This window comes from Equus quagga, chromosome 14 (genome assembly GCF_021613505.1).
Source record: "Equus quagga isolate Etosha38 chromosome 14, UCLA_HA_Equagga_1.0, whole genome shotgun sequence".
Classification (NCBI taxonomy): domain Eukaryota; kingdom Metazoa; phylum Chordata; class Mammalia; order Perissodactyla; family Equidae; genus Equus; species Equus quagga.
This window is the reverse complement of record NC_060280.1, coordinates 77,625,259-77,641,509: the sequence shown is the minus strand read 5'-3', so window position 1 is coordinate 77,641,509 and position 16,251 is coordinate 77,625,259. Positions and strand designations below refer to the sequence as shown.

Here is a 16,251-nt window from a genome sequence, read left to right as displayed (position 1 = left end):
TATATCACACTGTTGATTTGATGCTTTTATCATTATGGAATATTTCCCTTTATCTATTTTAGTTGGAATTTTTAGTCTATTACTTTTTTATTGAGATGTAATTCACATACTGTGAAATTCACTCTTAATTAATCTAATCAAGTGGTTTTTAGCTTGTTCACAAAGTTGCACAACCATTATCGCTATCTGATTCTTGAACATTTCATAAAGAAATCTCTTAGTAGTAGTAACTCTTCATGTCCTCTTCCCCCTAGTCCCTGGCAACTACCAGTATACTTTCTGTCTCTATGAATTTGACTGTTATGAACATTTTTTATATGTGGATTCATACAACATGTCTTTTGTATCTGGCCTTTTTCATTTAGCATGATATTTTCACTTTTCAGCCTTGTGTAGCATGAATCAGCACTTCCTTTTTTTTCATGGCTGAATAATATTTTATTGTATGGATCTGATAACATTTTGTTTATCCATTCTTCAGTTGATGGATATTTTGGTTATTTTCCATTTTTTGGCTATTCTGAATAATATTGGTATGAGTATTCATGTACAAATTCTTGGTGGACATAGGTTTTTATTTCTCTTGGTTAAATATCTAGGAGTGGAATTTACTTGATCATACGGTATTTCTGTGTTTAACATTTTGAGAAATTGCAGAACAGTGTTTTACAGTGGCTGCACTGTTTAAAATCCTACCAGCAATGAATGAGGGTTCCAGTTTCTCCATGTGTTTGCTGACTAGTCCAGTCACTTTACAAATTGTTAATAATATGCTTGGATTGAAGTTTAACATTTTGTTACTTATTTTTTTTCATTTGCCTTCTTTATTCTTTGTGCCTTTATTCTGTCTTTCCTGCTTTCTTTTGGATTAATCAAGTATGTTTTGTTTTGCAAAATTTTCTCCTCTGTCAGCTTTTTAGTTTGTATACATTTATTCATTATTTTTTTAGTGGTTACCGTAAAGATGCCAATGTGTATCTTTGACCTATTTCATTCTTCTCTAAAATAGGACTTATTTCATTTCCAAACTGATAGAAGACTCCTAACCTGTTTGACTACATGTACCTCTCTTATCCTTTGTGCTTTTTTATGGCTATTATATACCTTATAGGATATTATTTTTGTTTTTACATCAATTTTTAAATTAATATTTACTTATATTTTCCCACTTTTTACCCTTTATTATGCTCTTCATTCATTTCTGTAGTTTTGGGATCAGTTTGCCTCAGTTGGAAGAACTCTACTGTTCCTTTTATTGCAAGTCTTTTGGTGGTAAATTCTTTCTGCTTTTGTTAATGGATGATTTTGTGATGTAGAGGATTCTAGGTTGGCAATATTTTTTCCTTTTATTATGCTGAAGATTCACTCCATTTCAGTAGATCTCATTTCCATTGAAATGTCCTCCACATTGTTATTATTGCTCCTTGAAAGTCAGCGTGTCTTTTATTTTCTGGCTGCTTTTAAGATTTTCTCTTAGTGTTTGGTTTTTTATCAGTTTGAGTATAATATACTTAGTTTTTTTTTAAATCCTGCTTGAGCTTTATAGGACTCTTGAATCTGTAGTTTGATGACTTTCATCAGTTTTGAGAACTTTTCAGCCATTATTTTTCAAATACTGCTTTTGTCCCTTTCTTTTATCATCTCTCTTATCTCTGAGTTGACAATTTAGACAAATCTGAGATTTTTTTTTACCAAGTCTTGTGTTTTATGCTGTTTTGTATATTTTTGTCCTTATTTTCTCTATATTCTTCAATGTGGATATTTTCTGCTGAATTGTCTTTCAGTTCACTAATCCTCTTTTTAACCATGTCCATTGTTCTATTAAACCCATCCAGTGAGTTCTTAATTTCAGATATTTTATTTTTCAGTTTTAGGATGAATATTTGATTGGTTTTCATAGATTTCAATTCTCTGTTGAAATTCTTCATCTTTTCATCTGTTTTCCTCTTTCATTTTATGGAACGTATTAGTCATAAATGTTTTTAGCAATTTGATAAAAATTTAACTTAATTCTTCTTACCAGCTTGTCTCACTCTTTTCCCCCTTCTTTGCCCTCGGTGAGAAATTGCTTGTGATCCGGCTCATCCAGCTCATCTTGGAGATTCCTGTCTTTCTGTAGAGTTTAGGCTAGTTGGTTGCCTGGAGACCTCAGTTTTCTGATGGATTCAAGAAAAGTTATGATTTCCTATATGATCTGTCTTTTTTTCTTGTTAGATGGAGAGTGATGCTCTCTACAGCTTTCTACATCATAAGCAGAAGCCAGAAATCCATCCTGGCTATTTTAAAGTCCCTTTCTGATCATTCTAAAATCTGAATCAAATGTGAGTCTCATTGTATTTTGAATATTTTTTCTCCAATTTTATTCATTGTTCCTTTTTTTTTTTTAAGCATACCTTGTAATGTTTGTTGGATACCAGAGGAAGTGGATGAAAAATTCACAGAAGGTCTTTAGAATGTTGCTTTACTCTGAAGATAGTTTTCCTTCTGGCAGTGCTGATTTTGTTAAGGCTTGCTTTTAGGCTTTGTTAGAGCTTGTCTGTTGCTATTTTGTTCTTAGTCCTAAGGCATGGCTTTCCTGGAGTCTCAGTTGAGAGCCCAGGGATTTTTTTTCAGTGCTCCTCTATCTTAGTGGTGCTTGCTTGCTAACCTTCATCTCCTTGGTATTGCTGGGCTGCTGAAATATCTGCTTGGCTCTTTAGTTGCCCATTCACTGTTTTTTGATAGTTTCTTGGCATCTTGTCCTACATACTTGTAAGCTTAGTAATAAGTTAACAGTTTGAGAGGAATCTCCATGTAGAGTTTTGGACTTCTTCTCTACAGGTCTTTTGAAGGGGCATTTTTCACCCTGAAGCCCCATCTGCTTTGGCAACCCCAACTTCCACCCTCTTCCTCTTCAGCTCAGTTAGACTACAATATTTTGCTTAGGCTCTATTTCCCATCATTGATTTAGAAAATTTCTTATACAAAAAGATTGATTATATGTGGAATTTGCTTCATGGGTTTTCCTTCTCCCAAAGAATTTAGCCCCAGAAGTGCTACCTGTATTGCTTGCTTTCCTGTGCCTTCAGATAAGTAGTTTTATGTTTTGTCCAGCATTCACAGTTGTTCTCCTCAGGAGTGCTAGTTCAATCCACTATGCTTCATAAATTGGAACCAGAAGTACCATCTCTCTCCTTTCATCCTGGAAATTTACTAATGCTTAGCACTGTTCTGTAAATATTGATGGTTCTTGGAAATTTTCTCAAGGCTCCAACTGTGTTGAACAGATAAAATCAGTCCTTTTATAATGATTACCACAGACCATAAAGGATAATTAGTTATAAACTTCACTTTTATCTCCTGGAATAAAAGCAGGTGTTTGGCACGTCAGGAAAGATCTCTGAAAGCTAGAGTAGACATGCAGGATCAATAGTAGCCATGAAGCTCTTTGAACTGAACTTCAAATCTGATGTGATTTTCTGTTCTTTTGAATTATGATTATTTGAAAGCTTTCATGGAAATAGGAATTCTTATCACAGTCTCTCATGTTTTGGTCTCTAGGAAGATGAAGTCCTCCATTCATTCTGAAGAGGATGATTTTGTTCCAGAACTACACAGAAACGTTCACCCTCGAGAGCGGCCTGATTGGGAAGAAACACTTAGTGCAATGGTAAATCAGTTTTATGCATATGTGTATATGTATGTCTTACTTACATAAGGAAAAGGAACTGAGGAAGCATTAGTCACACCAAAAAACTTTTTGTTGTTGCTTAGTTTATTTATTCAGGAAATGTCTATTGAGCAAATACTCTATTCCAGGCACTGTTTTAGACTCTCTGGGCCTGAAAAAAATACACATATTTCCTGCCTTCATGGAGCTTATATTTTCACAGGGTAGGAGGAGAAGCAAATAACTAAATATATAATATGTCAAGTGGTGGTATGTGCTGTTGTAGAAAATCCATGAAGAGTGGTGCGGTTACAGAGTGGTAGAATAGAGTGTGAAAGGATACTTACTTGTAATATGGGGTAGTCACAGATGGCCTTTTGGAGAAGGTGAGATTTGAGCAAATACCTGAAGGATGTGAGGGAGTGAGGATGTGTTTATCTGGGAACAGATCATTTTAGGCAATGGAAGAACAAAGGCTGTGCCATAGGATTAAAAAGCAAGCTGCAGGAAACACAAGTAGGACATGTGGTTGAAGTTGAGCCGGGGAAAAGTAGAAGGAGTTAAGGTCAGAGAAGTAGTTTGGGTGGCTGGAGAGCAGATCATATAGTTTCTTGTGGTCCATTATAAGGACTTTGTTTTTTTTTTTTTTGCTGAGTGAGATGGGAAACCATTGGATAATTTTTGGCCAAGAAGTGACATGATCTGGCGTAGAATTTTAAAGGAAGTCTCTGGTTGTTGTGAATAGGCTAAAGGGAGAGGCAAAAGAAGAAATAGGCAGACCAGTTAGAAGGTTGTTATAGTGGCTGAACAGTGATGGCAGCTTGAACAGAGTGGTAGATGTGGTGAAAAATGGTTAGATTCTGGATATAGTTTTATAGATAAAGCCAACTGTTTTTAGTAATGATGGGGGATATAGAGAATGAGATAAAGAGAAGCGAAGAATGACTTCAGGTTTTTTGGCGTCATCAACCTGAAGAATGGAGTTTACATTCACTGAGATGCTGGAAAAGCATTGTTGGGGATTAGGTGGAAACATCCTGTGCAGTGTGGTTTTCCACATGACAAGTTTGAGATACCTGTGTAATCTGTTACAATGTGTTGTAATTCAGGTCTGTTAATAAGAACAATGAAACTCTTTTTTCATTGAGAATAACATTTTACTTAATTGTGGTTAAAAGTTAGTATTTCTCATCATCAGAATTGAATGCAAGTGTTCATCTGTCAATGCTGATCTATAATAAGATTTTACATATTTCATTTTTGAAAGTGCTTTTTTGCTCGGATAGGTACTGCCAAATACATCAGTTTATGATCATATGATGTTAATTGAGCATATTCATTGCTGAGAAGGCATTTATAGAATTCTGTTAGATTCTTCTGTTGATATTTGCCTTTTAGCATAACATTACATCGCAAACTTCTAATTGAAGATTAGGTGGAAGCTCCTCAAAATGGATTTTGCGGTGTGGAAATATACTTTGCATTTGTATTGTGGTCTCAAAAACCCTGCTGGAACTGTAGTTTGAGCTCGGGAAATGTATTCACTGCAAATTTTGTGTGGTAAAGGACGTCTGCCTTCTTGTTTTAACCTTTGATAGCTTGAGAAGTATGTATAGCAGCTTGTGATTACTTGCAATTTTAACATTTAACATTTTAACATTTAGCATTTAACATTAATTTTAAGTATTATCACCGGGGTAAGTTTCTCATATAAGCTATATTTGGCGTTGTAATTTTAGGTTAAAATCATTAAGAAGTAGTGTCAAATCTGCAGCAAAAACTAATTATGAAAGCCATTTAGTGTTCAATAGCAGAGGTTGAAAGTGTGTCCAATTAAGCCTTTTTCTACTCCACACATATTTTTTACCAAAGTATGTTATAATGGATCTTAATAGATTTCACTTTAGGTTGTACCGAATTAATGTTTGCTGAATTTATTTGAGAATATTGTCACCTGTGGTTGTCCCATGAGGACTGTTCATAGGGGCTCATTTTTAAGCTACTTTAAACTCAGCATTGAGTCTTCAACAACTGAGCAATGTTGGTTATATTTGTTGACTCATCAAGAATCAAGGAAGACCACTTGAAATCGTTTCCCTTGTCTTTTAATTGACTATTGATTTTGCTCCAAATGACCTCAACTCTCGAAGTAACTGTTCTCATCAAAAGGCTTAAACAGTTTGTTTTCCCTGGACACATTTCTTTGGCTGCTGTAGTCAAACGTGATTTACTTGCCTCACAGCTGGTGAATGGCTTTCCTTGCTTGGCTCACAAATGAGCTACCTGGAAATTTACTTTGGATGCAATCTTGTTTTAATTTTTGTGAAGAAATTCTGTGTGATGATATACTCTATTTTAGAATTTTCGAATTTTTCAGATGGTTACTTTCCTCTGAGTTGAAGATACTGTGATGAGTGCATTGTTTGGTAATGTTGGTGTATATTCTCTTCTTTTAACACAGCTGTGAATGTCACTGCATAATACACACAATGTTTTGCCATATAATTTGATAACAAAACCCACAGTCTTCTGGCCTTAAAAGCATGACATTCAAAATCCACTTATCTCTTCTTTGCTTCTTTTTACATAATGTGTATGAATTGGTAATTTAAAAAATATAGTTTGGCAATACATGTGGAACTTGAATGCTGTTGAGTTATAACTCAATACTGTGTTTTATGTTGTGCCGAGCAGCAGTGTGAACTGATGAGAATGCCACGTAAGGTCTCATTCTCAGCTACTTAGTTCTGTCATTGTAACGTGAAAGCAGCCGTAGATAACCCATAAATGAGTATGGCTGTTTCAATAAAACCTTTTTTATGGACACTGATATTTGAATTTCAAGTGATTTTCACATGTCATTAGATATGTCTTTCACATGTCTTCTTTTGATTTTTTCCCCAAACATTTAAAAATGTAAAAATTAGTTTTAGCTTGTGGGCTGTACAAAAACAGGCAGCGGGCTGGGTTGGTTCTAGTTTCTTGACCCCTGCCTTATCATGTAACTGTAAATTAACATGTAAGGCTCCAGATAGAAAATGGTTTTATTTTTCTTATGTATGTTGTTTATATTGCTATCATAATATTTAATCTCATTCTAGCTGGTTATGAATTTTTCTCTCTCTCTTACTATATTGTGAGCTCTTTGATGAAGGATAGAGATCATCTTATATCAATTTTATTGAAGAATACAGTTTAAAAGAGGATGTAATCATGACTCTCATACAACTATAAAATGAGCACATGCCAAAGATATTTAACTCATTAATTAATGAAGGAATCAGTCCAGTGTGGTTCAAAGGAGAGTTCAGAGTGCCTTACTGTTATATATCAGTTATGCTAAATGGATGCAAATGGATGCAAAATTGGCAAGACTGTTCAGTTCCACTGGACACAATTTGTATTTCTATGGACAGGAATTATTGGTACTATCAGTTTTCTACAAGTTAGCTTCTACTCTTTGGAGATGTAAAATAGCCTAATCAGAGACCATCAAGTCCCACACCCCTATTGAGTCAAGGAGTCCCTGGAGGTGCCTTCTGTTGAAAGGATGGTCGCTAAAGTCTTTTGCCCATTTTTGCCTACAATTTGTATAGCCTCCAAAAAATGTACATTGAATTTATTGAATGGGAAGAAACATGATCTTTTTTGTTATGTGGTGATTTGTTTACCCTCTATTAAAATGTCATATGCTGTATGCATAGAAAGATACTGAATTCTCTTCTCTGGAGTCCACATTTATTTGTCTATGGAAATTACCGTTTATATCATATGTTATTAGAGTAGCATATTGTTATATTGGTACTCTGATTTTTTCCTGTGTAACCTTCTTGAGGGCAGGTGGTATAATCCTCTCTCTTTTGTTTTTTTTGCTGAGGAAGGCTAGCCCTGAGCTAACATCTGTGCCAGTCTTCCTCCACTTTGTATATGGGCCGCTGCTACAGCATGGCTGATGAGTGGTGTAGGTCCATGCCCAGGATCTGAACCTGTAAAGCCAGGCTCCCGAAGCGGAGCATGCTGAACTTAATAACTCTGCCATAGTGCGAGCCCTATAATCCTCTTTTTTAAAAAAAAAATCATCACACTCAATAAATAGTATATTTCTAGGTTGTAAAAACTGAACAGTGAATGATGAAAAAGATATAAATGAGATTACAGCTACTATTTTACTACACTGTTTAGAAAATCATATTGATTTTAATGAGGAAGTAAGAGTAAAGAAAATTTGGGACCTTTCTCTCTTTCAATAATAATCTAAGTGAAATACGACTTCGGGAATGAAGTTTATTGTTAAGAGAAACCCTTATAAAATGTTTGTCCAAAACAATTCCATTAGTTAAGTTTTGAGTTCTTTAGAAATAAAAGGGCTTAAATGTTGAACTTTTATTGATTTGTGTGTTATGGCCAGAATATTAGTTTTTTAAATACACGTTTAAAAGAAAGCCAGGGGCTGGCCTTGTGGTGCAGCAGTTAAGTTTGCACGTTCTGCTTCTCGGCAGCCCGGGGTTCACTGATTCGGATCCCAGGTGCGGACATGACACTGCTTGGCAAAAAGCCATGCTGTGGTAGGCATCCCACGTATAAAGTAGAGGAAGATGGGCATGGATGTTAGCTAAGGGCCAGTCTTCCTCAGCAAAAAGAGGAGGATTGGCAGTAGTTAGCTCAGGGCTAATCCTCCTCCTCAAAAAAAAAAAATAAAACAATAAATAAAAGAAAGCCAGAAATTCCTGAGTGAAGAATTTAAAAAATTTTATAATAGTCATTTTTTTAATTGAGATATAATTGACCTATAACATTAGTTTCAGGAGTATAACATAATGATTCAATATTTGTGTGTATTGCTAAATGATCACCCTATTAAGTGTAGTTAACATATCACCACAGATAGTTACAAATTATTTTTCTTGTGGTGAGAACTTTTAAGATCTAATCTCTTAGCAACTTTCAAATATAGTATTATCAACTGTAGTCACCATGCTGTACATTACATCCCCAGGATCTATTTATTTAAAAACTGGAAATTTGTACCTTTTGACCACCTTCACTCATTTTGCCCATCCCCCACTCCCCACTTCTAGAAATCAACAATCTGTTCTTTGAGGGTTTTTTTTTAAGATTCCACATAAAAGTGAGATCGTAATGGTATTTGTCTTTCTCTGTCTGACTTTTTTCACTTAGCATAATGCCCTCAAGATCCATTCACATTGTCACAAGTAGCAAGATTTCCTTCTTTTTTATGGCTGAATAATATTCCATTTGTGTGTGTGTGTGTGTGTGCGTGTGCACACTCTATCTTCTTTATCCACTCACCCATCAATGGACACTTAGGTTGCTTTCGTGTCTTGGCTGTTGTAAACAGTGCGGCACTGAACATGGAGTTGCAGCTCTCTTTTAAAATTAGTGTTTTCATTTTCTTCAGATGAATACCCAGAAGTGAAATTGCTGGAGCTTATGGTAGTTCTGTTTTTATTTTTTTTGAGGAAACTCCATACTGCTCTCCATAGTGGCTTTACCAATTTACGTTCCCATCAACAGTGCACAAGGGTTCCCTTTTCTCCACATCCTCACTAGCACTAGTTATTTCTTGGTATTTCTTGTCTTTTTGATAATGGCCATTCTAATAGGTGTGAGGTGATATCTCATTGTGATTTTGATTTGCGTTTCCCTGTTGATTAGTGATGCTGAGCACCTTTTCATGTACCTGTTGGCCGTCTGTATGTCTTCTGTGGAAAAATGTCTGTTCAGATCCTCTGTCCACTTTTTAATCAGATTGTTTGTTTTTTTGCTATTGAGTTGTATGAGTTCTTTATATATTTTGAATGTTAATCCCCTACCAGATACTTGCTTTGCAGATATTTTTTCCCATTCAGTAGTTTGCCTTTTCATTTTGTTGGTGGTTTACTTTGATGTGCAGAAGATTTTTAGATTGATGTAGTCCCACTTATATATTTGTGCTTTTGCTGCCTTTGCTTTTGGTGTCAAATCCAGAAAATCATTGCCGGAACTGATTAAGGAGCTTACCACCTGTGTTCTCATCCAGAAGTTTTATGGTTTCAGGTCTTATGTTCAAGTCTTTAATCCATTTGGAGTTAATTTTTTGTGTATGGCATAAGATAGTGGTCCAGTTTTATTCTTTTGCATGTGTCTGTCCAGTTTCTCCAACACCATTTATTGAAGAGACTGTTCTTTCCCCATTATATCTTCTTGGCTCCTTTGTCGTAAATTAACTGACCATATATGTGTGGGTTTATTTCTGGGCTCTGTATTCTGTTCCATCAATCCGTGTGTCTGTTTTTATGCCAAAATCACACTGTTTTGGTTATTATAGCTTTGATATATAGTTTGAAATCAGGAAGTGTGATGTCTCCAGCTATGCTCTTCTTTCTCAAGATTGCTTTGGCTGTTTAGTATCTTTTGTGGTTTCATACAAATTTTAGGATTTTTTGTTTTGTTTCTGTAAAAAATACCGTTGGAATTTTGAATCTGTGGATTGCTTTGAGTATCATGGAAATTTTATCAGTATTAATTCTTCTGATCCATGGACACAGAATATCTTTTTATTTGTTTGTATCTTCCACTTTTTTCATCAATGTCTTACAGTTTTTTTTTTCTTTTTTCTTTTTTTACATATTGGCACCTGAGCTAACAATTGTTGCCAATCTTTTTCTTTTTCCTTCTTTTTTCTCCCCAAATCCCCCCAGCACATAGTTGTATATTTTAGTTGTGGGTCCCTGTAGTTGTGGCATGTGGGACGCCGCCTCATCATGGCCTAATGAGCAGTGCCATGTCCGTGCTCAGGATCTGAACCCTGGGCCGCCGAAGTGGAGCATGCGAGCTTAATCACTCGGCCATAGGGCTGGCCCCCATCTTTTTTTCTTTTTTATTATTATTTTCTTTTGAGGAAGATTAGCCCTGAGCTAACATCTGCTGCCAATCCTCCTCTTTTTCCTGAGGAAGACTGGCCCTGAACTAACATCCGTGCCCATCTTCCTCTACTTTATATGTGGGACGCCTACCACAGCATGGCTTGACAAGTGGTGCCATGTCCGCATCTGGGATCCTAACAGGCGATCACCAGGCTGCCGAAGTGGAACGTGCTAACTTAACCGCTGGCCACGAGGCCAGCCTCGAATGACTTACAATTCTCAGTGTTTAGGTCATTCACCTCCTTGGTTAAGTTTACTCCTAGGTATTTTATTCTTTTTGATGCAGTTGTAAATGAGATTCTTTTCTTCTTCTTTTTTTTGTTTTTTTTTGAGGAAGATTAGCCCTGAGTTAACATCCGCTGCCAATCTTCCTCTTTTTGCTGAGGAAGACTGGCCCTGAGCTAACATCGGTGCCCATCTTCCTCTACTTTATATGTGGGATGCCTGCCACAGCATGGCTTGACAAGTGGTATGGAGGTCTGTAACCAGGGTCTGAACTGGTGAACCCCAGGCCACTGAAGCATAATGTGCGAACTTAACTGCTGTGCTGGTAGGCTGGCCCTGAGATTATTTTCTTAATTTCTCTTTCTGATAGTTTATTATTAGTGTAGAGAAACGCAACAGATTTTTGTATATTGATTTGTATCCTGCAGCTTTACTGAATTTATTAGTTCTAACAGTTTTTGGTGGAGTCCTGAGAGTTTTCTATATATAATATTGTATCATCTGCACATAATGACAAGTTTTACTTATTCCTTTCTGATTTGAATGTCTTTATTTCTTTTTCTTGCCTAATTACTCTGGCTAGGACTTCTAGTACTACATTGAATAGACGTGGTAAGAGTGGGCATCCTTGTCTTGTTTCTAATCTTAGAGGAAAAGCTTTCAGCTTTTCACTGTTGAGTATGATATTAGCTATGGGCTTGTCATATATGGCCTTTATTATGTTGATTTGTGAGACAATAATATGAATTTTCCTTTTTCTTTTCTGTTTCCTCTTTCCTCTTTTTTATTTTTTCTTTTCTTTTTTTTCTTATTTATTTTCTTTCTTTTTTTTAAGACAAAAGTGAGACCATTGGTACATTTTTCTTAGACTCCTCGAAAGTACCTTTGGTATTTGGACCATTTCCTGCTCTGTTGACTGCTTTCTAAAGAGGAACGAGGATTGATAGAAGAGCTAGATTATTTCTTCTTGAATAATCTTGGGGAAGAGGTAATTTTGGAAGAAGTGTGTATTTGGCTTATTGCTTCTTAGACTGATAGGTGTTCACTCTGTATGGTACTTAGACTGGTTCCTTTTACCCATCAAGCTATAAAACATTTGCAATTTGCATAAAAGAACAGTCTTTTCAGATGCTCCTTAAATGAATATCTTTAGCTCTTTTATTACTGTCTGATGTTTAACTGTTTATTTTTAACTGATGAGTGAATTTTACTTATAATTCAGAGAAACTGATGGTGTTTATCATTTCAGTCTTTAAAAGCCAAATGTTTTGTTTAGTGTTGCTTCGTGAACAATCGCAAAGGCAGCCATTGATTAATATGCAAAGCCCAGGTTTTGAATTTCTGCCCGGGTATTCAGAGCTCTTCAATAAACAGCTCCAAGCCCACCCCATTCCCTGGCGCATCCTGTTCTGGCTGGACATTGTGGGGATTCTCTGGCGTGAATTGATGGTGTTAATTAGTGAAGATAATTGATGCACTCCTAAGAGCTCTGGGATGTATATTAGGTCGAATTGCATGAAATTGTTAATTTTATGGGTTAAAAGTGTTGAAAATTGGCATTTTATAAAAGTTAAGCCTAAAATCTTTTAAACTAATCTTAAACCCAGCATTTTATTGTTAATTATTAAACTGAAAATTATGTTGCAATTATGGTGCTATTTAAGGCTTTATGTGATCTGGATGTTACTTTTTCTGAGAGAATTTGTTATATAGCTTTTCAAAAAAAATTTGAACTTATGAAATATTCAAGGAGAAAAGTACTTAAAACGTACAGTTAGAGGAATAATGATTCTTATAGATCTCAACTGGAGTGTCATGGATAGTGTAGAATTTTGCTCTTTCTTCTTTTAGTAGAAATTTTCCTATTAAATGTCTCCCTCATTTGTGTTTCTTTCCTCCCTTCTACCCTTCTTCTATTTGTACCCTGCCTTATTCCAAAAAGAATTTATATTTTATATTTTTATCATATATATTTAATATTACATGCAAATTTCTAGTAGTAGATCTGGTATACAAAATTCAAGTGTAGAAACAAACCTGTATCATTTTCTAGCAGCACTGAAGACTAGCAATAATTTACCTGAATAAAGTACCTATAAAGGTAGTAGTATACTCTTTTTAGATTTTCCTAGGTACCTTTATATAAAACATCTGGTAAAATTATATACAACATTGGAACCCTGTATTGTCAGTAAATTAAATACCTTTTGAATAAGTAGGATTATCTCTAATGATCAGGGCAAATGGGAGTGAGTTGAAGGAAAAGTTGAATCTCCATTATAGAAAAGTATGAATTTCAGAATATTTAAAAATTTTGCTAATATGTCAATGTGTTAATGTTTAGATTGATTAACCAGCTGTTGCCCAGTAGTGAATTTGTGATTATTGTACTAATGGTACTTGCTATTAATTTTTTCTAAGTTATTTTAAACCTTGCCCCTGAGTAATGTTTTTCCCAGCTATTAATTGGTTCTCTCTGAGAAGATATTATTTTCTAGTAGAGGTGAACTTTAAGGCAATTCCTTTGCTGCAGAAGAACTAGTTATAATACGTTTCAGGTTTTTTTCTTTGGTGATCCCACCCTGTTGTTTCCACTTAAAGTTGAAAATTAAATACGTATAACAGTACAGCTTACTCCTGGCGCTTATTTGATGGTGTGTGTGTGCTGCCTGAATTATCCACATACTTGAATCTACCTGCCTCCTCCTTTTTCTTCCTATTTCTGTTTTTAGCTCCTGCATTTTGGGAGTTCTAGGTAACATATTGGAGGAAATAAGTGAAGAGAATTGTTTCATAATCTGTTCTTAACATTAAAGGTATTTTGTGTCAAAATTCTTTGGAAAATATTCACACAGATAACTCTGTTAATTGAATTTCTTTGTGATATACTAATTCTTTAAGAATCATTTTAGTGATACTGTTGTTCACCATAATATACTATAGATTTAATAAATTTAGCTTTTCTGTGGTATTGGGATTATTAGATTTTTCCCCGTTTTCTCTTTTTCCTTTGTAAGGAAGGGAAAAATACTTAGACTAAATAAAGATTTAAAAGCTTCTATAAACATATTTCAGAGGTTTGTTGCATGTATTACCTATGGTTACGTGTGGTTGAGGATGGAAACTGGCAGTCCTGTTTGCCTTTCTTGACAGAACCAATTTTGGGTCTCATGAAGCTGAAATCAAGGCGTTGGCTGGGTTGGGCTCTCATCTGAAGACTGAAGAATCTGCTTCCCAGCTCACTCAGGCTGTGAGCCGAATCTAGTTCCTTGTGGTTCTTTCTCGTTCCCAGGTCTGAGGCCCCTGTTTCCTTGCTGGCTGTCAGCTGCATGGGGGTAGGGGCGCTGTTTTCTTATCCCAGAAGCTCCCTGAATTCCTCCTCACTTGGCCACCTTGGTCTTCAAAGCCAGCAGCGGCACCTTGAGTGCTCATACTTTAAATCTTTTCTGACTTTCCCTTTGGCTACCACCTGGAGAAGACTCTGCTTTTGAAATTCTTAATGTGATGACATTAGGCCCACCCAGGTATTTTTTGTGTTTTAAGATCAGCTGACCTGGGACTTGAATTACATCTGCAGCATCTCTTCCCAGTGTTACCTGGGTCAGTGTTTGATTAAATGACCAGGAGGGAGAAATCTTGACGGAGTTGCAGGGGGCACAGCTCTTGAGAATTTTGCTTATGAGAGAGTTATATAGTTTTTCTCTGTTGTTTGTGGTTCATAATATATTTAACATATATGACAACATTAGTTGATGGAAATTACTGATATTCCAGAAATTTTAAAACCACTAATACTCTGTAAAACTGATTGCCTGGGAGAAGTTTATGTATATACTCTGTTGTAATTGGTGTTAAATGAAAACTCTTAATAAACGAGTTTAATGACTACACAATACCTTATAATATAGAATGTGTTATTGATATTTCATTATTAGTAGGACCTTGAGTTTGTTTTATATATTTTGCTTTGATGAATATCTTTGTGATGAATTTGCCTTTTCTTTTTACTGTTATCTTATGGGGGATTACTTATGTGAAGAGTGTGAAGATCCTCACATTACTTGTCAGAAGGATTTTGTGAATTCATATTCTAAGCAGTAATGTTTGGTGTCTTCTGTACCGTATCTTTTCAATCTTAAAAATTTTTAGTCTTTTATATTTTGATAGGAGAAAAGCTGTTTCTCATCGTTGTAATTTTTCTTTTAAAAAATTCGACTGTCTTTCAACTTTTTTCTTCCATATGCCTATATTAGATGTAGTAAGTTTTGTGATAAAAATTCAATTTAAAATAAATACTGTGACTAATGCAGTATGGCAAGTTGCTTCTTCTTTGTTGGTCTCAGTTTCCTCTTTGGAGTGGAATGGCTGATTGAAATTTCTTTCAGCTCTGTGATTGTATATTAAACACCTTGCCTTACCCTATTTTTTAGTTAAAACCTGTAATACTCATTAGCATTCTGCTGGTACCTGTTACAATGGACTTTACAGTCTTTTGGAGAAGATAATCACACACATAGATAATACAGAAGACGTGGGCATAGTGGTGGGCTGCCTGTGGAAGTGGCCCACTTATGTTTCTTTATCAGAACATGGTGTGTTACACTACACTACTGTTAAATCACTTTACAATTATTCAGTCAACGTTAGAGATTTACTTGGGTTTGGGATCAAGAGTATAGCAGTTTGAAAGATTCTTTAAAGATCTGTTATCATTTGCAGGAGTGGTAGACTATTTTTCTGGGTTAGGGAGTCCTGAAGCAGACAGGAAGAAACACTGCCAATTCCTATTTTTGCAAGTTTTCGATATCAAATTATGTTTTCCTGAAATGGATGAACTGTTCCCTATGTGGTTTAACTGGTTCAGATTGTGGAGAAACAAATACTTTCCTTGTTATAGATGCCCCATTTTTTCAGACTGTATTAACTTTTTACCAGTAAGGATATACTTTTGCCTTATATTTAGCTTGTGGTAAACTATAGGCTTTAGACCTTGTTACTTTTTCTTGTCAGAAAAAGTGTGCTCCTCCCATACTTATGTAATTGAGTTTTGAGCATAAATTCAGGGCTTTAATTTTTATTCGTGATGAACTTTAATCATTTTGGTTTGTCTTTGTAGCCTATTAAAATAAAATCTCTTTGAATTCTGTCTTTCAGAGTATTAATATCCCTTTGTTTCCTTCTGCCTATAAATTTGGAAAATATGTCATATATATTTTTAATTGTCCTTTATAAAATTTTGAGAAATTTAGAAATGAGCCTCCTTCCTGTTGCACAGTAACTTGCCATATACTTGACACTCACTTAACATTCTTGTGTGTTTAATCAGCTCCAAGTTTGTCTAAGGGTATTAATGTTGAATTCCCATTTTAAAGTCCCATCCGTGGTGTAGCACAAAGACTCAGCTCTGTGCTTTGCTGTGGTTGTGTCACTGTGCCTTCTGTGTGTCTGTTC

The 16,251-nt window shown here is 35.4% G+C and overlaps 1 protein-coding gene across 2 annotated transcripts in view; it reads left to right on the top strand.

Annotated features, from left to right (window-relative positions):
- The window catches only part of ARHGAP32 (Rho GTPase activating protein 32), a 320,326-nt gene that overhangs the window by 110,713 nt on the left and 193,362 nt on the right, over window positions 1-16,251 (top strand). For both annotated transcript variants that reach the window (XM_046685165.1, XM_046685164.1), the window contains exon 2: window positions 3,541-3,649. In XM_046685165.1, the coding sequence (XP_046541121.1) occupies window positions 3,545-3,649 (105 nt within the window). In that variant the 5' untranslated portion in view covers window positions 3,541-3,544. The remainder of the gene's footprint in view (window positions 1-3,540; window positions 3,650-16,251) is intronic.